General features: G+C 36.0%; 1 protein-coding gene across 2 annotated transcripts in view; it reads left to right on the forward strand.

The window, feature by feature from the left end:
* The window catches only part of PPP3CC (protein phosphatase 3 catalytic subunit gamma), a 102,383-nt gene that overhangs the window by 44,211 nt on the left and 33,750 nt on the right, over window positions 1–24,422 (forward strand). For both annotated transcript variants that reach the window (XM_032388986.1, XM_032388987.1), the window contains exons 2-5: window positions 957–1,154; window positions 1,488–1,612; window positions 13,894–14,005; window positions 23,922–24,067. In XM_032388986.1, coding sequence (XP_032244877.1) covers window positions 957–1,154; window positions 1,488–1,612; window positions 13,894–14,005; window positions 23,922–24,067 — 581 coding nt within the window. The remainder of the gene's footprint in view (window positions 1–956; window positions 1,155–1,487; window positions 1,613–13,893; window positions 14,006–23,921; window positions 24,068–24,422) is intronic.

Genomic DNA, 24,422 nt, shown 5'->3' on the forward strand with positions numbered 1-24,422 from the left:
AATTTTAAAAGGTCAAAAAGATTTTTTCTGTTAAAGTTGGTAGTTCACCGTAATATTACATGAACTTTATATCAAGCATAAACTAGTTTTTAGCATTTCCAGATTAGAAAACACACTAGACCTTCCTTATCTGTTCTCTTCTAGTTTATGCTGTGTTACTGTAGCAAGTAATTCTCAGGAACAGCTCCATTCAGTTAGTAGTGTGCTTGTTATCAGTAATATTTTAAGCAACTACCTTTTTTTTTTTTTTAAGATTTTATTTATTTATTTGACAGAGACAGCGAGAGCACAAGTAAGGGGAGCGGCAGGCAGAGGGAGTGGGAGAAGCAAACTCCCCGCTGAGCAGGGAGCCTGAGGTGGGGCTCGATTCCAGGACCCTGAGATCATGACCTGAGCCAAAGGCAGACGCTTAACCAACTGAGCCACCCAGGCGCCCCCGCAACTACCTTTTAATAATAAAGTATACAACTATGATTCCCCTGATCAGGAGCCAAAGTCAGACTTCTAAAATACAGTTCCATTATGTCAGTTCCATGGAAAAATAAGTGCCCTTTAGTGTTGTGATTTCTTTCTCTTCATTTTAACCACAGTTTCATTTTTAACACCTTTTCCATAGATAAAAGATACTCATATCATCATATCATCTAGTCCCTGGTCTTTTAGCTTATTTTCTGAATCAGCTTCAAGTCTTTCATGTTTATATGTAAAACATTATAATTCATACATACACACATTCACATACATCTTTTAAATAACTTTGACTTTAACTGTGGCCTTTTTAAAAATTAGAATCTATCATCTATAACACATAGTGTCTTAGATTTCTTTCCCCACATAGTTCTGGTGCTGTGGATATGGAATCATAGTGATATATTAGGTTTAATTTGTTACATAGAAGAAATGGGTTCATGGTTCTCTATACGTTTAAGTATTTTAAATTACTTTTTCTCTCCTAGCTGTTCCCTTTCCTCCAACCCAACGGCTTACTTTGAAGGAAGTATTTGAGAATGGGAAACCTAAAATTGATGTTTTGAAAAACCATTTGGTGAAGGAAGGGCGACTGGAAGAGGAAGTAGCCTTAAAGATAATCAATGATGGGGCTGCCATCCTGAGACAAGAGAAGACTATGATAGAAGTAGATGCACCAATCACAGGTATGAGAAGTAATTGCACAGTGGTGCTTAGATTTGAGCTAATTTGAAAAATGATTACAAATAACCAACTAAGATATGTGATAATTTTTCCAGGAATTATGAGATAGTCTTGGATTATTCAGTATATTTGTTGTTCATCAAAGAAATACAATTTAAAATACCTAATATTTACAGTAGGACTATTCACTATTGATTGATTGATCACAATTATAGAACATTCCAGTCAAAAGCTAACGTGATTTAAGTCAAAAGTTAAACTGTGATCTTATTGGTGTACTGCCGTTTCTCTTTAAGACATATTTTTCATCTCACCATGTGTCCTTTTTTCCCTAGTGTGTGGTGACATTCATGGACAGTTCTTTGACCTGATGAAGTTGTTTGAAGTTGGAGGATCACCTAGTAACACACGCTACCTCTTTCTGGGTGACTATGTGGACAGAGGCTATTTCAGTATAGAGGTAAAAATTAAACTGGATACGTTGGAACGATCATATTGTCTTTTTTTAGAAATTTGCTTTCCATTCTTCAGTAGAAGAAATTAAAATGAGAACACTGGCAGAATTTGTAAACTTCATTACTTTCAGTATTAAAGTGTTAGAGAAATGTTTTCATTTGTATAAGAAAGATCTATTCCTTCTTGTAGCTTCTATATGTAGTAGACATATAGAAAGCTATATTAACCCAGCTTTGCAAATAAATTAAATGCTTACCAGCCTTTCCTCTGAAGATAATGTATAGGCTGTGTGTAAATGACATAAATTGCTATTCACCCTAAACAGGGTTTGAATTAGCAGATCTTCATTATAAAACCATAAGTTGCTGGGCTACAATTTGCTTTTAGATTAACTTCCAATGCTAAATAAGCAGGCATTTAGCTTATTGTAGGAATAATTTTTTATATTATTGCACATAGTAAGCAGTTAACAAATGTTCATTAAAGAAAAAAATGATTAAAGTTAATGAATTTAATGGAAACTCACAATTAAATATATTTTGAAAATTGAATGATTGATGAGAAAAAATGATTATAATTAAAACAAAGTAGGGGCACCTGGGTGGCTCTGTTGGTTAAGCATCCCAAATCTTGATTTCGGCTCAGGTCATGATCTCAGGGTTGTGAGGTCAAGCCCCATGTTGGGCTCCATACTGGGTATAGAGCCTGCTTGGGATTCTCTCTCTCCCTCTCCCTTTGCTCCTCCCACTGCTCTCTCTCTCTCTCTCAAATAAATAAATAAATAAATAAATAAATAAAATCTTTAAAAAAAGAATTAAAGTATAAACTACTGTGTATAAAAGATAAAACTATTTTAGAACCTAATGCAAAGACTTGAGTACGGTGGAACCAGAGCACGTTCATATTTAATGTCCATTGATTCAACTACACATGCTTGGCAAATAAAAGAGAAGTAACTTTTGACTAGTGCAGGTAATTAAATTTATAATGTGCCCAGAATAAGCATGAGATGAGAAATTGAGTCTGCATGATGTTCTTGTAGTCTTTAGTTCTGGTTCTCCCTCATAGTGTGATAGTCTCACTGTACTTAGTGTGTTTCTGGTGGTTAAAGGTTTATTGTTTGTGCAGCATCACTCCTAGATCCAAGTCAGCTATCTTACCTAGTGCTCATTCAAAGAAGCAGCAGTTGTTCTATAGCTGCAGAAAAATATACAAGAGAAATGGGTTGTCCTCTTTAGTTAGATGGGTTGTCTAAATTCATGGATCAGAAAAGTTCAGTGTTACCTGCCAGTGCCTCAAATTAATTTAGTGTCATCTATGAGGACAAAAATTAGTGGTAGAAGCTAAGAAAATAATCATGTTTCCCTGCTGCTCAGTAAATTTCCAAGGTCTCTAAGTAGGTACTGGGATGGGTGGAGATGATACCTGCAGACTGTATCATTGAAATGTTTCTCTATTCCAAGTAACCTAAGTGTCCATCAATAGATGAATGGATAAAGAAAGTGTGGTCTGTATACATATATACTGGATATAATAGAATATTACTCTGACATAAAAGAGAATGAAATGTGGCTCTTTGCAATAACATGGATGGACCTAGAGGATATTATGCTAAGTGAAATAAGACAAAGATAAATACTATATGATTTCACTTATATGTGGAATCTACAAAACAAAACAAATGAACAAACAAAACAGAAGTGGACTTACAAACACAGAAAACAACCCGGTGGCTGCCAGAGGGAGCGGGATGTAGGGAGTTGGGTAAAATAGGCAGAGAGGATTAAGAGGTACAGAGTTCCAGTTGTAAGATAAATAAGTCACAGGGATGAAATGTACATCACAGAAAATATAGTCAATAGTACTGTAATAACTTTGTAGGGTGACAGGTAATAACTACATTTATCGTGGTGAGCATTGCATATTGTATAGAATTGTTGAATCACTATGTTGTACACCAGAAACTAATATAATATTGTATATCAACTATAGTTCAATAAATAAAATGAAATAAAAAGGGAAGCAAACATAGCCTAAAAAAGAAAAGCTTCCTAATTCCTGTTCACATCATGTTTCAGTAGCCAGTCAAATGTATGGATGTTTGAAAGACACATTGAATATTTACTTTTTTGTGTATTTTTTAGCATGAAGACGTTTTAGAGGATGACGAAAATACAGAACTTACTGAATTTTTAATTTGTCATTATATTTAATGAAACAACTTCTTAAAAAGATAATATTGTACCAAATCATCTTCGGATTGTTAACTCACACATTTACAGATAGTTTCAATGCATCAGTATATTCAATAAAGCACACTGAAAAAATCCATGATTTTTGTACACATATACTATATTCAGAATATTTTCTGTTAATGTATTTTTTCCTTACACATCAACAAATGTTTCCTGATTGCCGACTTTATGGTAGGCTCTGAGGATAAAATAATGAATAAGATTCATGCTTTCTGTTTTTGTTTGTTTTCTTTTTAAGATTCATGCTTTCAGGGCATCTGGGTGGCTCAGTCAGTTAAGCGTCCGACTCTTGATTTCCGCTCAGGTCATGGTCTCAGGGTCATGAGATCGAGCCCTGAGTGGCTCCATGCTCAGTGGGGAGTATGTTTGGGATTCTGTCTTTCCCTCTGCCCTTCCATCCCTTGCACCCCCCCCATGCTCACATACTCTCTCTCTAAAATAAATAATGAATAAATCTTTAAAAAAAGATTTATGCTTTCTATAGGAGCTGACAGTCTATTAGAAAAGATGCACTTATGAACAGATCTTTCAGTATAGTACAAAAGTATTGACTTAATTTTCTGCAGTATTCTTCATATTAGGACCTAGCATAGTGCCTGACACATAGGAGACACTCAAAATCAGTATTTGTCAAATGAGTGGATGTTAATAAATCATAGTTTATATTTGGCTTTATCTTCTTATTTGATGTTTCACTAACTTAAAGGGTTTTTCTGGAATAGCTTAAGAGATAAATGGATCAAAACTTTAAAGTGACAATGCTGTTTTATACCAATTTTAAACTAAACATCAGGGTATATGTAGTGTTAGTTGGAAGTAACTTATAAACTACTAAGTTTATAAACTTCTGTAGGCAACAGCTTAGTCCAACATGATACAAGTATATACTTGAGCAATTTTTTTATCAGTGTCCTTGATAAGCATGAGTATGATGTTTTTGTCAAATGAATGAAAATAGGTAATAGAGCCCTTATTACATTTTGTTGTTGTTGTAAATAGTTCATATTTGTAGAAAAATTGGGAAATGTAGAATCTAAGAAAACAAAAACTTTTATAAGTCAGATATAATCAGTGTTAACATCTTGTATTTTCTTTTTTTTTTTTTTAAGATTTTTAATTTTTTTAAAGTAATCTCTACACCCAATGTGGGGCTCGAACTCACAACCCTGAGACCAAGAGTTGCATGCTCCACTGACTAAGCCCGTCAGGCGCCCCAACATCTTGTATTTTCTTGCAGTCTTTTTTCTTCTTTTACATTTGCATATATCTTTTTTAAAGAAAATTGAAATCATTTTGTACCTTTCCTTTTTGTAGTCTTTTTCCCCCCACTCAGCATTGTATTGAAAGCACTTTTCTCTGTTACAAAAATTTCTCCAAAATTGTGGTTAATGGTAAAAATACCATAATTTACTTCACCGTTCTCCTATTGTTGGATAATTAGGTTTGTAGCAGGTACTGCTTGTTGTCCATCTTTTCTCTCCTTCCTTACTATCAAAATCCCTATTTTGTTCAGATAGGTGAGATTGGGGGTTCAGAGAGAACCTTTGATTTCAGGAAGGGAGGCCCTTAACCCAGCCTTCAGGGAATGAATTCTCATTGGTCTGAGCTTTTTTGATGTGATTGTGCATGCACACACATGCACTTTGGAACATTTGTTTCCAGATGTAAAGACTCTTGCAAGGTGAAAGCTTTTGAGCCCCTATTTCACTATGTCATTTCAAATGTGGGTGTGTGTACTGTAGCAGCCATTTTGTGACCATGAGGAGGTGCTAAGGATGAAAAGCAAACCTGCTGTGAATTACAGATCAAAGAGGCAGAGAGGACATGGTTTCTTGGTGACAATACTGAGCTGGTACACTAAACCTGGATATCTTACCTCCAGACTTCTTGTTTCTTCATAAGATACTTAAAAGGTCTTTAGGGCTTAAGCAATAGTTAATTGGATATTTATCACTTGTATCACAAGTGGTCCTTTTCTAGTTATTTCCATTCTGCATATTGCTGCAGTTAATATCTTTTTGAATACATTTTTAATAGCATTTCTGATATTTCCTTAGGTCAGATTCTTATAAGTAAAAGAAGTGGATGAGAGACTGAATATTTTAAAGACTTTTGATACATTTGGCCTAGTTGTTTTTACAGAACCTTATTTCACTTTATTTTCTTTCTATACTTAATAACTTCTCTTTCCTTGAGCCTATATGAGAAAATCAAGACATGATGATTTTTTTCATGCCCAGAGCAAGCATTGATCTTTCCTGAAGCAATGTGGGCTCTGATTAGTACATCAGGGACTGATCCAGATGTCACTGATAAAACACAATAGTAAAGTTTCACTTATTCCTGAGCTTTTTGATGTTCCTTCTTCGTTTGTATATATTATAAACTACTTGCTCTGAGGTAGGGGAAGCTAAATTTAGTTTCTTTTAATTGATTTTACAGTAAGAGAAAGGGTTAAAGGGAACCTTTTCATCATAGGATATGTTATACTACATGTACAGGCGTCACCAAAGAGAAAATGTTATCAGATGTCTAGGGATTATAAATGTTATCCGATGATCAATTGTTGATGTGTTGACATGTTGACAACTAATGAATAATTGTTGACATACAGAAAGGATTGTTGAAGTGGAGTACAAATTCTGTTCACAGAATTAAAGAGGTGAGTTTTGAGTGTCTGAATAGATCTGATAATCATGAGCCTATAATTGAATTGTACAGGTAATTGTGCAATTGCATCCTGATATATAAGGAAATAAAACTTGAGATTAGAGGCCAAGAAGTATATCAACCAAATTACACTGAAGTATGGATATGAATTGTGCTTTTATATATCTCATTACTTCAAAAAGGTGAGTCTTTTCAGGAGTCAGAAACAAAGACCTAGATAAATCAAAAGATATATCATGTTCTTGGCTGGGAAATGTAATAGAGAAAAAAGAGAAAGTGCTTTCTAAGTTTATATATGAATTTAATGTCCTTTTTTTTGAGTATAGTTAACACACAATGTTATATTAGTTTCAGGTGTACAACATAGTGATTCAACAAGTTTATGTTATGCTATGCTCACCACAAGTGTAGCTACCATACGGGGCTATTACAATACCATTGACTGTTCCCTATGCTGTATCTCTTATTTCTGTGACTTATTCATTCCATAACTAGAAGCCTATACCTCCTACTCCCTTTCACCCATTTTGTCAGTCCCCCCACCCACCTCCCCTCTGGCAACCATCAGTTTGTTCTCTGTATTTATAGGTCTGATTCTGCTTTTTGTATGTTTGTTTATTTATTCCTGTGCTTTGTGTTAGATTCCACACATAAGTGAAATCATATGGTATTTGTTTTTCTCAGCCTGACTTATTTCATTTAGAATTTAATGTACTTTTTCTTTGGAATATTCTGTGCAAGTTGATACATCAAAAACAAAAGTCAACCAAAAAAAAGAAAAAAGTCTAAGTATATCTGTATGTGTCTGCATATTTAAGTTTCATGTTTGTTCTGCAGTGTCTGTCTCAAAATGTACATATATTTTGATCCAGCAGTTCCATTTTTGAGAAATACTGCAGATGTACACATAATTATGTACAAAGACATATGAATGAATAGTTTGTCACAATACTTGAGAGGTCCTACTGGTATTTAATGAGCTGGATCCAGGGAAATACACATCATCCAATAGGCAGGAAACTCCTAAACAACAAAGAATCATGCTTTTCAAATTGCCAGTAGTACTTCTGTTGAGAAACACTGTTAAATTCTGGGGATGGAGATGAACAAGCAAAGCCAAGTCCTATACTGTATTTTCTATTGAAAGGGACAGCATCATGTATTTGTTTATGCCTGTGAAAATCATATCAGGGTAAGGGGCTAAAAGAGCGTCAAGGTTAGCTAATTTAGATGGAGATTAGGGAAGGCCGATTTGAGGAGGAGGTAACCTGTGAATAGAAACTTGAATGACCTGAGAGAATGAGCCATGCCTCTGTGGTGGGAGGTGGGGGAGGGGTGAGTACATTCCAGCAGAGGACATATCAAGTATAAAAGCTCTGAGGTTGAAGCAAGCGTAATGCAGTCCACGAATAGTAACAAGCCCAGTTTGGCTAGACAGAATAATGAGTAAGGGGAAGTTGTACGGGATGTATCAGAGAGATAGGCAGGGGTTAGATGATGTCAGGCCTTACAAACCATAGTAAGGAGTTTGGGTGTTATTCTGAATGTGGTAGGAAGCTATTGGAGATTGTTTTGAGCTAGGGAATGACATATTCACATTTATGTTTTAAAACAGTCACTCAGAGGGCACCTGGGTGGGTCATTTGGTTAAGCATCCGGCTCTTGATTTCATGATCTCAGGGTTATGAGATCGAGCTGAGCCCCATGTCAGGCTCCTGTGGGGTATGGAGCCTGCTTAAGATTCTCTCTCTCCTTCTGCCCCTCCCCCTCCCTCTCTAAAACAAACAAACAAAACAAAACAGTTACTCTGGCTATTTTTTGATAAACTGAATGGAAGCCTAAGAATGGGTACAGGGAGGCCAGTTAGGAATCTAATCCAGTAAGCATGGGCAAGAGATGTTGGTGACTTAGATTAGGCTTGTTGAGAAGCACCTGGATTTAGAATTTTAAAGTCTTTTTTGGGAGGTGGGAAAATCCCAGTTGAATTAATCAAGCTCTTCAGGTCATGACACATTTATTACTAGTCATTGCAAAGTCCGTCTCTGTTTTAATTTTTTTTCTTATCTGTGAACTCTATTTTTTTTCTCCCTCTTGCCATTATGTTTCTGTTATGTTTAGTACCTCAGAATACATATAATACATTACATTAATTTTTTAATATGTAAGGTTTTGGTGGATAAAGTATTTTAATTTTACATAAGTATTATGGTGCTATTCAGTGGTCCTCAAACTTTAGCATGCATCATAATTTCCTGGAGCAGTTGCTCAAAAACAGATTGCTGGGCCCCACCCCAGAATTTCTTTTTTTTTTTTTTTTTAAGATTTTATTTATTTATTTGAGAGAGAGAGAGTGCGTGCGCACGCATGGGGGCGGGGAGGGTCAGAGGAAGAAGCAGACTCCCTGCAGAGCAGGGAGCCCAATCCCGGGACTCCAGGATCATGACCTGAGCCGGAAGGCAGTCGCTTAACCAACTGAGCCACCCAGGCGCCCTACCCCAGAATTTCTGATTCACTAGATCTGAGATAGAGTCTGAAAATCTCTATTTCTGAAAAGTTGCCAAGTGATGCCCGTGTACCACATTTGAGATGAATGTGACCACACTGAGAACCACTGCTGTAGCTTTGTTTCTGTTGATTTGGATGTTTTCACTTATCATGATGTTTTTAAGATCCATCCAGGTTGCTGCCTCTCAGTCATTGCTTTCTGCCTGCTGTATAGTATTGCAGAGTATACATCTATGAGATTTTAGTTATTTATTCTCAACGTTGGACACCTAGGTTGCCTGCAGTTTCTTTCTATAGTGAACGTTGCTATGATGAATATTCTTATATAAATCCACTGATGTTCCCATGTTTTAGTTTCTCTGTGGTTTATGAACAAGAGTGGAATTGCCAAGGAAAAGGGTATATTACCTTCATTCTTGAACTGACAATCACAGGTTCCTCTTCAGAATAGCTGTACCAATCTATATGCCTACCTGTAGCACCTAAGAGTTCATATTTCCTTACAGTCCTCTCTCCAGAACTTGGTTTTATCTCATTTTCTAATATTTACCGAATGATGGGTCTAAAATAGTATGTTATTGTTTCAATTGGTATTTCTCCAATTACTAATGAAATCGAGCGTTTCCTCATATGTTAGCCATTCCACTCTTACAATCACTGTTAGGAGTTTCTGTATGACCTTTAAGATATAGATTAGGCATTTACAAGCATATTTCCATATCTGTTTTTAAAAAGTAAATGTACTTGTCAGTGTGTATTGCCCTTTAAGTGCTGCTTTATCTAGGTCCCACAGATTTTGATATGTATGGTTTTTATTATCATTTAGTATTTTCTATTTTAAGAATTCTCTTTAACCCTAGGACAATGAAGTAGTATGTTTTTTGTTTCCAGTCATGTGGGATTTTTTTTTTAGTGTTAGTATTTTGTTACTGATTCTATTTAATGTAATTTAATTAGAGAACATAACCTGAATGATATTCATTCTTTGGAATTTTTTGAGACTCCCTTTCTGATGAGGTACCTGGTAGATTTTTGTGACTTTTTTTTTTAAGTAATCTCTATACCCAACATGGGGCTTGAACTCACAACCCCAAGATCAAGAGTTGCATGTTCTACCAGCTGAGCCAGCCATATGCCCCTTTGTGTCTATCTTGTATATACTTGAAAATAATGTATTCTCTGTTGAACTGTTCCCTGTAACTTTCATTATTTTTGTCTGCTTGAACTAGGAGTTACTTTTGAGTGTGTCAAAATTGCCAACTACAGTTATTGATTATCTGATTCTTACCATAGTCCTGTCAATTGTTGCTTGTGTTTTGAGACTGTGTGTGAGATATGTATATTTTATGATTAGTATATATGATCGATCATTATTTGCAGGTTCTGTATTTGCATATATACTTTCCTGCTAAAATTGATTTGTAGTCCCAAAATCAATACACATAGTGATTTTTTTTTTTAAAGATTTTATTTATTTGACAGAGAGAGACACAGCGAGAGAGGGAACACAAGCAGGGTGAGTGGGAGAGGGAGAAGCAGGCTTCCCACAGAGCAGGGAGCCCAATGTGGGGCTCGATCCCAGGACCCTGGGATCATGACCTGAGCTGAAGGCAGACGCTCAATGACCGAGCCACCCAGGCGCCCCAATACACATAGTGATTTTGAGGTCCTAGGCCCTCTCAGCAGGAGCTAGGAAATATATATAAGCATACTAACCTGCACATGTACCCACATTTTTATTTGTTTCTGTATCTATCTGTATATACCCTAAAAAGAGTAAGTTTTGATTCCAGTCCAACATCACAAGATTCAGTCTAGTCTTCCTCCTTTCCTACTCCCATTATCTACAATACATTCACTTGTCTGTTCAATCCTATTATACCCATAAAATACATATATAACAGCCAATTCATACTGTGAAAACATATTTACTAACTAGAGATACAGTGTTTGTGTACATTTCTCTATGTCTTTAGCCTTGTAGTGTGCAGTCAAAATGCTATTTTCCAAAGTTACTTGGGTTAGTTCTTTTTTCCCCATACCCTTCTTTGTTGCTTTGTTATCTATTTATAATACAGTTAGGTTTATTACTGTTTGTATTCTATTTGGGGTTTCTTTCACATGCTGGTTGATTTAATTATTTATTTTGAGGGGCACGTGTAAAACATTACTGTTGTTCTAGAAGTCAAAGCTATCCAAAAGGTTATCCTTTGAGAAGTATTGCTCCCTCCTCAACCCCCCTTAACTGTTCCCGGTGCCCCCTTCTTTCCACCCCTTTCCTTTGTGCCTATTGTAGGTAACTTTAGTTTCTCATTTATCCTTCCTCTATTTCTTCTGCACAAATGAGTAAATACATGTGTATTTCTTACTTCCCTTCTTTATTACAGAAACAGTAGCATACTCTTTTGCACTTTGCTTTTTTCACTTCACAGTATATTCTGAAAATTGTTCCAATCAGTTTATAGAGATCTTTTTTTTTTTCATAGCTTTATGGTACTTTATTGTGTGAGTGTGTCATAATTTGCTTAGCCTTCTGTCCTATGTATGGTCGTTAAGGTTGTTTCCAAAATTTTGCTGTTACAAGCAATACTGCAACTTTGTGCATATGATTTTCTTATTGTTGGAGGTGTATCTTCAGGGTAGATCAAAAGTTAAATGAATATGTAGTTTCATCAGTTTTGGCCAAATTTTTTTTACTGTACAAATTATTTGTATATAGTCAAATTTATCCATCTTTTTTTTAAAAAGATTTTATTTATTTGAGAGAGAGAGAGAGACTGAGCGGTGGGGAGGGGCAGAGGGAGAGAGAGAGAGAAGCAGGCTGCCCGCTGAGCAGGGAGCCTGATGTGGGGCTTGATCCCAGGACCTGGAGATCATGACCTGAGTCGAAGGCAGACTTGCTTAACCGACTGAGCCACCCCGGCACTCCTCACTATTCTTTCTTACAGAACTTACATGGTTTCATTTTGATACAGTTAGCTCCCTTGTTCATTTGTCATTTATTATGTGTTATGTAGGTTATGGATCTGATTTTTTTTTGAAATGGCACCAGTTGTCCCAGAGACATTTATTAAGAAGTCCATCATTGGGGTGCCTGGGTGACTCAGTTGGTTAAGTGGCTGCCTTTGGCTCAGGTCATGATCTCAGGATCCTGGGATCGAGCCCCACATCGGGCTCCCTGCTCAGTGGGGAGCCTGCTTCTCTCTCTCCTTCTGCCTGCTGCTCTGTCTACTTGTGCTCTCTCTCTCTCTCTCTGTGTCAAATAAATAAATAAAATCTTAAAAAAAAAAAAAAAAAGTCCATCATTAGGAGCACCTAGTGGCTCAGTCAGTTAAGCATCTGACCTCAGCTCTGGTCATGCTCTCAGGGTCATGGGATTGTGGGACAGTGTGGAGCCCCGCATTGGGCTCCCTGCTCGGTAGGGAGTTGGCTTGTCCCTCTGCCCCTTCCCCTGCTTGTGTGCACGTGTGCACTCTCTCTCTCAAATAAATAAATAAAATCTTAAAAAAAAAAAGAGGAAGTCCATCATTACTCCTAGTGATTTAGGATGCTACCCTTCTTATATACCAAAATGCTTTATGTACTTGAATTAATTTCTGGACTAGTTTATTCCACTGGTATATTTATCTATATATGTGCCAGTACTACTGTTTTAATTATAGAAGCTTTATAGTATCTTTTAATGTCTAGTAGGACTAGTTCCCCCTCCCCATATAGTTCTCTTTTTTCAGTGTTTTTTTCTTGGCTGTTTCCTGGCTGTTCTTGCATGTTTATTTTTCCATAGAAATTTTAGTATCAACTTGTCTAACTCCATAAAATAGCTTGTTGGTATTTTTATTGGAATTGCAATGATTTTATAAATTAGGAAGAACTAATGCTGAATCATCCTATCTAAGAACAAGGAGTGTTTTTCCATTTGTTCTTGCCTACTTTTGTGTCTTTCAGGAGGGTTTTAAATTTTTCTTGGTATTAATTTTGTACATTTCTTACTAAATTTATTCCTATATGCTTAATCTTCTTTGATGCTACTGTAAATGGAGTTTTCTCTACCATGTGTCCTATTTATTGTTTGTGCATATGAAGGCTATTGATTTTGAATATTAATTTTATATCCTGCCATATTACTGAGTTCCTTTATTATTTGAGTTAGTTTTATCATTGATTTTTTTCCTAGGGTTCTTCAGATATACTATTATTATATCATTTTCTTTTTTTTTTTTTTAAAGATTTTATTTAATTGACAGAGAGACGGAGCGAGAGAGGGAACACAAGCAGGGGGAGTGGGAGAGGGAGAAGCAGGCTTCCAGTGGAGCAGGGAGCCCGATGGGGGGCTCGATCCCAGGACCCTGGGATCATGACCTGAGCCGAAGGCAGACACTTAACGACTGAGCCACCCACGGACCCCCTTTACCCATTCTTAAACCTCTAATTAATTTCTCTTGTCTAATTCAATTAGCTAATACCTCTAGTACAGTGTTGAATAGTAGCAGAGATAGTGGATATCCTTGCCTTGTTCCTTATTTTAGTGGAAATGTCTCTGGTGTTTCTTTATTAAATAAAACAGATTTTAGAACTAAGGGGTATGTGTGTATATATGTGGGTGGCTTTGTCACAGAGTGCTAGATATTTGGATAGAACATGGGAATAAAAATTAAGGAGAGGTATGTATGAAGCCTCCTTACTGTCAGATTCTAGGGCAACAGCATGTCACATTCAAAAAGCTAGAAGGTTTCATATTTCAATTGGGAATAGCAATGAGATATGGCATTATAGCAAGTCATTTGAATTCCTATAAATTGTCTTTATGTGTTATCATGGTCACATATAAAAATTTATCCTTATATATGTCTTACAGTGTGTGCTGTTTTTATGGAGTTTAAAGATTAATCATCCCAAAACAGTGTTTCTGCTTCGAGGAAATCATGAATGCAGACATCTTACAGAATATTTCACCTTCAAACAGGAATGTAAGTATAATCACTTTTCCAGAACTTTTTTTTTTTTAAAAGTAAACTCTACCCCTAATGTGGGGCTTGAACTTACAGCTCTGAGATCAAGAGTCATATGCTCTACTGACTGAGCCAGCCAGGCACTTCCATTACTTTTTTAGTTACCCTGTTGTCAGTCCCACAATGAATCAAACATAAACAGAAAAGAAACTAATGGAACTCAAATGCTTCCTGTTGTTTATTTTCTGGTAAGAACCAAGATTCTACCTTTTAAGACATTTATTTTGAAAATAACTATTGTGGTTTCCCCCTTTGTATATTAAAGTAATAGATTTGGGGTATTTGGAAAACATAGAAAAGTTCAAAGAAGATAAAAGTTGTCAAAAAAAAAAAAAAGTTGTCCATAGTCACATCACTTAAAAATAACTATTATCTCACTATTTGAGAGAGAGTCTTCTTTTCTGTATATATAAAAGTCTATCAGGAAAAAAGAAGAAAAGAAAAAAAGAAGGGGAAAAAAAAAGCCTATCATGAAATAATTCAAATGCATATATATCTGTACATATTTTCAAAATAAAATTGGGCTATTATATGGACTGCTTAATAAATTGCTCTTTTCACTTTATGTAATAACATTTTTCTGTACCATTAAATATTTTTGAACATGATTTTAAAATGTTATTTTAATATTTTTAAAGTATCCCATCTTATGAATGCACTATCATGTAGCCAATTTAGTAATAACTGTGTGACATTTCTGTTGTTTCCAACTATAAATAATACTGTAATAGTAAAAAAGCTTATTCTTAAAGGTAAAATTTTTGAAAGTCAAAATGTTGCTAGCTGTTTGAAAAACAAACAAACAAACAAAAAACCTCACAGAGGGATGCCTGGGTGGCTCAGTCGGTTAGGCGTCTGCCTTCAGCTCAGGTCATGATCCCAGGGTCCTGGGATCGAGTTCCGCATCGGGCTCCTTGCTCGGCAGGGAGTCTGCTTCTCCCTCTGCTGCTCCTCCTGCTTGTGCTCTCTCTCACTATGTCAAAAAACTAAATAAAATCTTTAAAAAAAAAAACCCTCACAGATTTCTTTGACCAGAATCTAGGTACTTACAATTGGCTCTTACTTAACATTCAATGTGATGGTAATGTATTGGGCTTGTTTGAGAGAACTTACCCCAGGGCATTTGCACTTAGTGTTTCCCACATAGCTATCTGTTCATAAGATCTACATCCTTACTTCATTCATGTCCTCTGAGAGACTTTCTTCCTTGGTTGCTTTTTCTAAATTAAATATCTCATCATTTTACTCTCATACCCTGCTTTAAAAAAAAAAAAATCTAACAACACCTTAAATTTTTATATGTTTTTATATAAAATTTATATTTTAAAAATACATTTGTTTATTTTTCTCTCTTACCATAATTTAAGTTCCATGACAGCAGGGACATGTTTTATCCACTGTTGTTTTTCTAGAACAGTATCTAATAACTCATAGGAGATGCTTAAAAATATTGGTTGAATTAATTTGTTGAATGAATGATCATCTAGGATTTGTAATTTGGCACAAATTCTCAGAAGACAATTTCTAAGTCAGAGGGCATGAACATTTTAAAGGCTTTTGATACATACTCTAACTAGCCCTCTAAAAAGATTATGTATCAATTCATACTTTAAGGAATTTTTGTCTTTTTATATAAAGTGGAAGGAAAATATTGAAATAAAACCCACAAAATTTTAACCTTTTTGATTTCTAAAATGTTACCGTATTCTTTATAAAATAAGGAAGCTCAACTAAATTCTTCGGTATTGTTGGGGCATCTGGGTGGCTCAGTCGGTTAAGCGTCTGCCTTCGGCTCAGGTCATGATCCCAGGGTCTTGGGATTGAGTCCTGAATCAGGCTGTCTGCTCAGTGGGGAGACTCCTTCTCCCTCTCCCTCTGCTCCTCCCCTTCCTTATGCTTTCTCTCACTCTCCCACTTTCTATCAAATAAATAAATAAAATCTTTAAAAAATAAGTAAGTAAATAAATTCTTGGGTATTGTCTGGCTCTAAAACCTACCTCTTTCTCCAAATAATACTGAATATATACAAATGCTTTAATGTCATGTAATTGGTGGTTTGATCATGGATTTTACTTTGTGTCCTATTCAGATTTCTCTTCAGATTATTATCTTGGAGGAATATATCATAAAATATTTAAAGTTTTATTCCCAAAAGAATATTCAAAGTTGAAAAAAACAACTTTTAAATTTGTTTTCTGAGGCTCAAGAGTTTATCCAATCCTTCTCCTCAAAATCCCTTTACTTATAGGTAGATTACAACTTGATAGTGTTCCATACGCTGATAGTAACTCTTGTTATTGTAGCTTCCTACACTGGAATTGGCAGTTGTAATAACAGCCTTTCTCCTATTAGATCCTGAAAGGAAAGGTAGTTTTTATTACAAAAAATTTTAGAGTATGAACACTTAAAAAAATTCCACTGGCAGAACAGTCAGCTACAAGTGGGCAAGATACAGATCATTTCAGCCCTTAGGACTTGAATGAACCGTTCAAATCAGTAGGTAATATGCAGGAAATTAAAAAAAAAATTAGATCTGTTGGTGAGTGTTTAAATTGGTATAAGGTATTTGAAGAGCAATTTTGGAATGTCTGTAAAAATTTTTGACCCAGCCATTTGGCTTCTTCTTGGAATTTTCATGCAGGTTATATCCGGTTTTTAATGCTATATAACAAATCACCACAAATTTAGCTGTTTGAAACAATACATTTATTATCTCACAGTTACTATAGGTCAGAAGTCCAGGCAGTGTGGCTGAATTCTCTGCTCAGGGTCTCCCTGAGCTGAAATCCAGGTGTCACCAAGGCTGCAGCTCTCACCTGGAGCTTGGGGTCTTTTCTAAGCTTACCAGTTATTGGCAGCCCTTGTGACCTTAGGGTTAATGTTCATTGTTTTCCTGCTAGCTGTTGGCTAGGGACTGCCCTCAGCTTCCAGAGATTGCTTGCAGTTCTTTGCTCCCACAGGCAGTTCACAGTATCGATGTTTGCTTTCTTCCAGGCAGCCCAAATGCACCTCTCTGCCTTCCTCTTCCCTGATCAGCCAGCTGGGGAAAACCCTTTGCCTTTCAAAGGCTCACCTGATTAGGTTTGGGCCCACCTAGAAGAATCTCCCCTTTGCCCTAACGATATATAATCATGGGAGGCTCAACATATTCACAAATTCCACCCACTGAAAGTGGGCATAGATTATACAATGCTGTAGGTCACTGCTGGTCATTTTAGAATTCTGCTTACCATTCTGTATACTTGCAAAAAGACAATAGGATATAGATGTATAAGGATGTATGATAACAATTATAGTGTTAATTGTAATAGCAAAAAAAGAAAACAAAGAAAAAAGATAATTTAAATATCAAAAAGGGACTGCTTAAATAATACATTTAAAAAATGTATTAATACGTTTTCAAAAATGGAATACTAGGCAGCTGTTGAAAGATCAAGGTGGGCCTAGATGTACTAATATGGAGAGATGTTCAAATACTTGGTTAGGTGACAGAAACCATTTGCAGAACATGTATAATATGATCTCCTTTGTAAATTAAAAATATATAATGTGCAGAAAATTGAAAACAGTAATTACCTGTGGGGAGTTGGGTCAGCAGGACTTGTACTTCTAATTTTATATCTTCCTGTGGTACTGCTGCAGTTATCTTTTATCACCACCATGTACTCCTATTATAATAAATTTTTAAACTGGGAACTTCAAAATCACCTGAATGGACCCCAAGCATTTAAGAGGCTTTTTAAAGCACCCCAGAATAATTGTGCTGCATGATGCTGGTTTAGAACACCTGCTCCAGAGGCTTGGAAAGTATCTACTATTTGTCATCTGAGAACCACTTCATGAAATAGTTTAAAAATTGGAAATATTTTGCATTGTTTTTATAAGGCAAATATGGGGATATTACTCATTACACTTCCTTTTCTTTAACTAGGAAAATTAAATAATGCATATCAAGCAGTTGACAAAGGCCCTGGAACGATCAGTATTTAGCAGTAAATAAGTCATAAGAAAGCTGCCTATGGATGCCTCTGTTGTGCATTAAGGGTCAGGTTTTTTTAGGTAACATTTTTATTCAATTCTTCCTCTGTTTTCTCAGAGTTTCTTTTTTGACTAGTAAAAATTGGTTCAGACTATTTTTAGAAGATGGAACAATAGGTTCTGGGAAACATTTTAAGTGTTTCATTTGCACAGAATTGCTTATCTTAGGTTTTTATTTGCTTTTCACATGCTTTAATTTGTCAAACCAGGTTTCTTTCTTTTTTTCTTCAGAGATACTCCTGTTTCATTCTTTTTTTTTTTTTTTTTAAAGATTTTATTTATTTATTTGAGAGAGAGAATGAGAGAGAGAGAGCATGAGAGGGGGGAGGGTCAGAGGGAGAAGCAGACTCCCTGCCGAGCAGGGAGCCCGATGCGGGACTCGATCCTGGGACTCCAGGATCATGACCTGAGCTGAAGGCAGTTGCTTAACCAACTGAGCCACCCAGGGGCCCACTCCTGTTTCATTCTAATGCTGCATCTGAAATGTGAATAAATCTTGGAACAAGCACACAAATACAATTTCACATTTTATTCTTATGAGCAAAGAGCATGTGTGCTGCTTTGCATGGATGTTTTCACTGTTAAGCTGATCTCTCTTCAAGGGCCACCGTGGCTTTTAGAATCAGCACCTTACAATTACTGCTAAGTGATGCTTCATTCCAGATTGTGCAGCTGCAGTCTTGTGACTATTTCTAAGGGTGGCAGGTGGAGGTTGTTCTTTTTTTTACATAAATTCTTTTTAAAAAGATTTTTTTATTTATTCATTTGACAGAGAGAGAGAGAGCACAAGCAGGTAGAGTAGCAGGGAGAGGGAGAAGCAGGCTCCCTGCTGAGCAAGGACCCCGATGCGGGGCTCAGTCCCAGGACCCCGGGATCATTACCCGAGTCGAAGGCAGTTGCTTAACGAACTGAGCCACCCAGGTGCCCCTTTTTTACATAAATTCTTAAATTGCTTTACATTACAGTTATTTTTAATATTCCTTTCAAACCCAGAGATAATATGAGTAGCAAAGAAAAATAGAACAGTTAACTTTTGACATATCATTTATCTTTGCAAAAACATTGCTTTACTGTTGTATACTTGGAAAGTAAACCTAGTACTTTTATGATTCCATCCTATAGCTCTGGGTCCAAATTTCTAAAGTACATTAATTGTTTCCATGAGCCATTTTTTGATGTTTAATTAAATAGCTTACTGACAGGTTCTGGAAACTCCTGTAATTTTGCTAATGAAAACAGTATTGTTATGACAGGTTTATTTTTTAAAAATAAGTATTGCTTGTCGTATTAATGCCTACAGTATTATTTGTAGTAGTAAGAGATTAGTGTGGTTAGATTGTGGTGTATCCATAAAGTGAACTACTGTGTAGACATAAAAAATTAATTACAAAGCTCTTCATATAAAGATGTGGCATGATCTCCGAAATATGTTAAGTACAAAAAGCAAATGTAAAACAGTGTATATATGCTACCATTTAGGTAAAAAACAAAAGGATGTTTTGAAAAGAGAATAAATGTACATATCTGCATGTGTATGCATAGGGTATCTTTGTAAAGACCTCCAGAAAACTAGTAATACTGGTTGCCTGCAGGGGGTGGGTGGGAGGAGTAGGGGTTTGTAGACCTGTATAACTTTTTACAGCTTTTGTATTTTGAACCATGTAAATGTATTTTTTTTTTTAATAATGAAAGCAAATGTAAATGAAGATAAGTATATAATCAGTGGCTAGACCAGGTCATGGTTTCTTGCAAATAGTGTTGACTCTCAAAATTACCTTTAAAGAATATTGTTGAAATTCTGTTTTGTTAATGTTGCATTACTGATACTGGTTAGAACTTGTATCATCAGTGTGATCCTGTGATTGAGGTACATTTTCCCTTGTTATGGAAATTATTGTTTTATGGGATAAAGCTTAAAATTTCTCATGAAAATAAAACACTGAGTCAGCTAATTTAACCTTTGGGAATTATATATTTGGCTATTTAGATTCTCCTATTAAATATTTAATTTGAAATAATGATTGGGAGGAGAATTGCATGGTATTAAGAACATGAACAGGTTCAATTTTCAGTCTTGCCACTTACTAGCTTGTGACTTCAGGCAAGTAGGCCCAATTTCTTCAGCTTTTTAATGAAGATAGTAACAGTACTTATAGGGTTTCTGTGAAGATAAAATAAGGTAATTTCATTAGTTAACACATAGTACCTACTGTGTGCCAGACGTTATTCAAAGCATTTTACATATATGAATTCATTTAATCTTCACAGCATCTTTGTAATATAGGTATGTATTGTCATTATGCCCATTTTATAGATGAGGAAATCAAAGCACAGAGAGCTAAGCAATTTGTGCTGAGTATCACAGCTAGTAAGCCAAGCTTCAGATCCAGGCAGTCAGGTTCCAGACTCCATTCTCTTGATCACCATGCTGTGGGGAACACTTAACTCACTGATGGCACAGATACATTGTGAGCCTTCAACAAATTTCAATAATAAAGGTAATATAATAATAAATATTACTATACAAAGTTATATAATTCATCAGAGAAAATACAGATAAACTAAGTCAAGGAAGAATATAGATATCTTCAGTCTAACCCCTCAGAAAGTAAATATGTTGGTATTTATATACCTATTCATATACTTTAAGAAAATAAAAATTTTGTAAACTATTTTGGTCATGTGTTAATATAACATTAACTTCTTTTTTTTTTTTTAAGATTTTATTTATTTATTTGACAGAGAGACACAGCAAGAGAGGGAACACAAACAGGGGGAGTGGGAGAGGGAGAAGCAGGCTTCCCGCTGAGCAGAGAGCCCGATGGGGGACTCAATCCCAGGACCCTGGGATCATGACCTGAGCCGAAGGCAGATGCTTAACAACTGAGCCTTCTTTATGCTTAGTTTGATTCATAACCTCCTGGTTTTTAAAAAATTTTATGAATTTTTTTATTTTAATTCCAGTATAGTTAACACGTAGTGTTATATTAGTTCCAGATGTACAATATAGTGATTCAACAATTCTATACGTTACTCAGTGCTCATCATGATAAGTGTACTTTTAATCCCCATCACCTATTTCACCCATCCCCCCACTCACCTCTCCTCTAGTAACCATCAGTTTGTTCTCTATAGTAAGAGTCTGTTTCTTGGTTTCTCTCTCTCTTTCTCTCTTTTTAATTTTTTTTAAAGATTTTATTTGAGATTGAGAGAGAGAGAGAGCACAAGCGGGGGGTGGGGTGGGGAGGAGGGGCAGAGTGGGAGGGAGAAGCAGGCTGTCCACTGAGGATCATGACCTGAGCCCAAATCAAGAGTCGACGCCACTTAACCGACTGAGCCACCTAGCCACCCCCCAAACAGCAATGTTACTCAGCCATAAAATGAATGAAAACTCTTGCTGTTGTTATAACATGGATAGACCCAGGGGATATTATATTAAGTGAGATAAGTCAGAGAGAGAAAGACAAATACCATATGATTTCACTTATATGTGGAATCTGAAAAAAAAAACAAAAACAGAAACAGACTCAAATATGTAGAACAAATACGGTTGCTGAAGGGGAAACAGGTGGGAGAATGGACTAAATGGGTTAAGGTGATTAAGAGGCACAAACTTCCAATTAGAAAATAAATAAGTCACAAGGATGAAAAGTATGACATAGGGTATATAGTCAATAGTATTGTAATAACTATATGGTAAGGATGGTAACTACACTTATCATGGTGAACATTACATAATGTATAGAATTGTTGAATCAATATATTGTACTGAAACTAATATGACATTACATGTCAATTATACTTGAATTAAAAAAACAAAACAAAACTCCTCCCTATATCTAAGCTTAAGACTCTTACAGAGGAATTTTTTATTGACATTGGCAACAGAGGGAACTCTGGCTCCAAGGATTTTCAGGAGAAAAAGTTAATCACTGGCCACAAACAAAAGGAGTTGGGTTTTTGTTTTTGTTTTTGTTTTTTTTACTTTTTTCCTCATATAGACTTTATGGCCAATATGGATCTACTTTTGCAATAGCCAAAATTTATAGTGTTCAAATAAAAAGCAGAATATAAGATTGTAATTGTAAGGAGATGCAAAGATGCATAAGGCATGGCTCTTATTAACTTGGTTGTCCTAATAGAGTTAGCATATGTTGTGAAATAGATGATGTTAACTGCGGTCACGGTAATACAAAATGCTCTGAAGTTTTTAAAGGAACCCACAGACTCCCTTAATGCCCTCAAACCTTGGCAATAAAGAGATCCTCACATTCAGGAATGTAAAGTCTTATAACTCAGATATGGTTCCCTTCATCTATACCTACCTGTTAGGAATGTCTCTCCAGACATTTCTGCCATCCATGTTCTGTACTCTGGCCCAAATCTGGACTATTACCCTTCACTTTATTCTCCAAAGCCTTGCCAAGACCAGGTTCTGATTCTTAAACACATCTTTTCTAAAAGCTTGGAAATTACAAGGAAGTAAACACAGAAATAATTATCAACTAGATAATCTGATTCACTTGCTGTGGCTTTGTTCTCTAGGTCCTGTAGGCTTGTCTCATCTTCACAGAATTTTGGAAGAGAAGGAGCTCATAGTTCTGTAGGGCTGCCTGCCTTTACGACCTCTGGCCTTCTCTACCAACAGGCACCTCCAGGCTTGACTTTCTGAAATCCAAGGCCAAGGAAGAAGAAAATATTCCCTTTCTTTTTAAACTAAAACCATCTTTCAGCTTTCCATCTCTTACTTCATGACAGATTCTTTCTGGATAATTGTGGAGACCCCACCCTCTGCCCACTGGAGTGTTTCCTTGTTCTTTAACCCCAAAATACAATTCATAAAGATGAACATTTATTTTTATTTTTATTTATTTATTTGAGAGAGACAGACAGAGGGAGAGTGAGAGGGAAAAGCAGACTCCCTGCTGAGCAGGGAGCCCGATGTAGGACTGGATCCCAGAACCCTGAGGTCATGACCTGAGCTGAAGGCAGACATTTAACTGATTGAGCCACCTAGGTGCCCCAGAGATGAACATTTTTATATAAAATGGAATTGGAACAAAATTTGCTAAAAGATCTTAAAAATCATAGCAAAAGAGTATTGATATTTTATTGATTACTCTTAAAACTTCAGTTTCCATTTATATATCTTCAGTACCCCCCGGGGAGTCTTTTAGTCGGAACAAAATATTCAGGCTTACAAGATTACCATGGGCCATATTGGCATTTATCTACTTAGAAGGATACAGTCCAGACATGGCTGCAGCTCCAGGCATCCCTTTTCAGTGGAGTAGTCCTCATGGGAGTGGGTGTAGCAGTGTGAAGGTTTTCTGCCTCCCTCTCCCCCTCCAAGTCACAGTTCAGGTGCAGGGAAACTACCCATATTGGGCAGATCAGGGAGCCACTGTGGCTTAGAAGCCTCAGGTAGCACAATTGCCAATATTGCCTGTAAAAGCTTTATTGGTATAGATTCCAGGATCCCACAGGGACCTACCTTGAGTCATTGCACTCAGGAGTACAAAGCTATAGCTACCAGGTAATTGAGTAATTTTTAACATAAGCAATGTTGCCTAATAACACAGCTGACATTCACCTTATCAGGTTTCCAAGGCAACAGAGCTAGAAAGTTAATCCAGCGTCACATATGTCTTTAGACGAGATTTTGTTTACCTTTTATCCACAACTTTTCAAGAATATTTTTATAAAGATGATTGTTTTCAAATTTGCCTGAAATAAATGGCTTTGAAGTAGCTTCATAATTTTCTGTCCAGTATCCTTTTTCATATATGATAAATTTTAGCTTTTCTTCCTTTGACTGTTTTTCTTTTTTTGATAGGTCGAATCAAATATTCGGAACAGGTGTATGATGCGTGTATGGAAACATTTGACTGTCTTCCTCTTGCTGCCCTCTTAAACCAGCAGTTTCTGTGTGTACATGGAGGGATGTCACCTGAAATTACTAGTTTAGATGACATTAAGAAAGTAAGTAATCTCTCAGTAGTCTCATGGAGTATATGTATTTTTAGTTTTATTTTTTACTGTAGTCAACTAATATGCCTCTATTGCTGAAAATTTTTAAATACAGATAATCAGAAGTAAGAAAGTGGAAATCACCTGTGGTCTCATTATTGGGAGACAACCACTGTTAACATTTTGCTAAATATCTTCCAGAAAATTCCTGTAAATTTTAATGGAATCTGTACTTTCACCTACGGGAAACATAACCTATTTTGGGTATAGCCCTGAAACTTTAAATTATGTAGCAATACGAAAGGAAGGAAATCAGGGTTCTAATCCCTGTCCTGCAATGAATTGTGTAACCTTGACCAAACCACTT

Source organism: Phoca vitulina, unplaced genomic scaffold, assembly GCF_004348235.1.
Source record: "Phoca vitulina isolate PV1807 unplaced genomic scaffold, GSC_HSeal_1.0 scaffold53, whole genome shotgun sequence".
Taxonomy (NCBI): domain Eukaryota; kingdom Metazoa; phylum Chordata; class Mammalia; order Carnivora; family Phocidae; genus Phoca; species Phoca vitulina.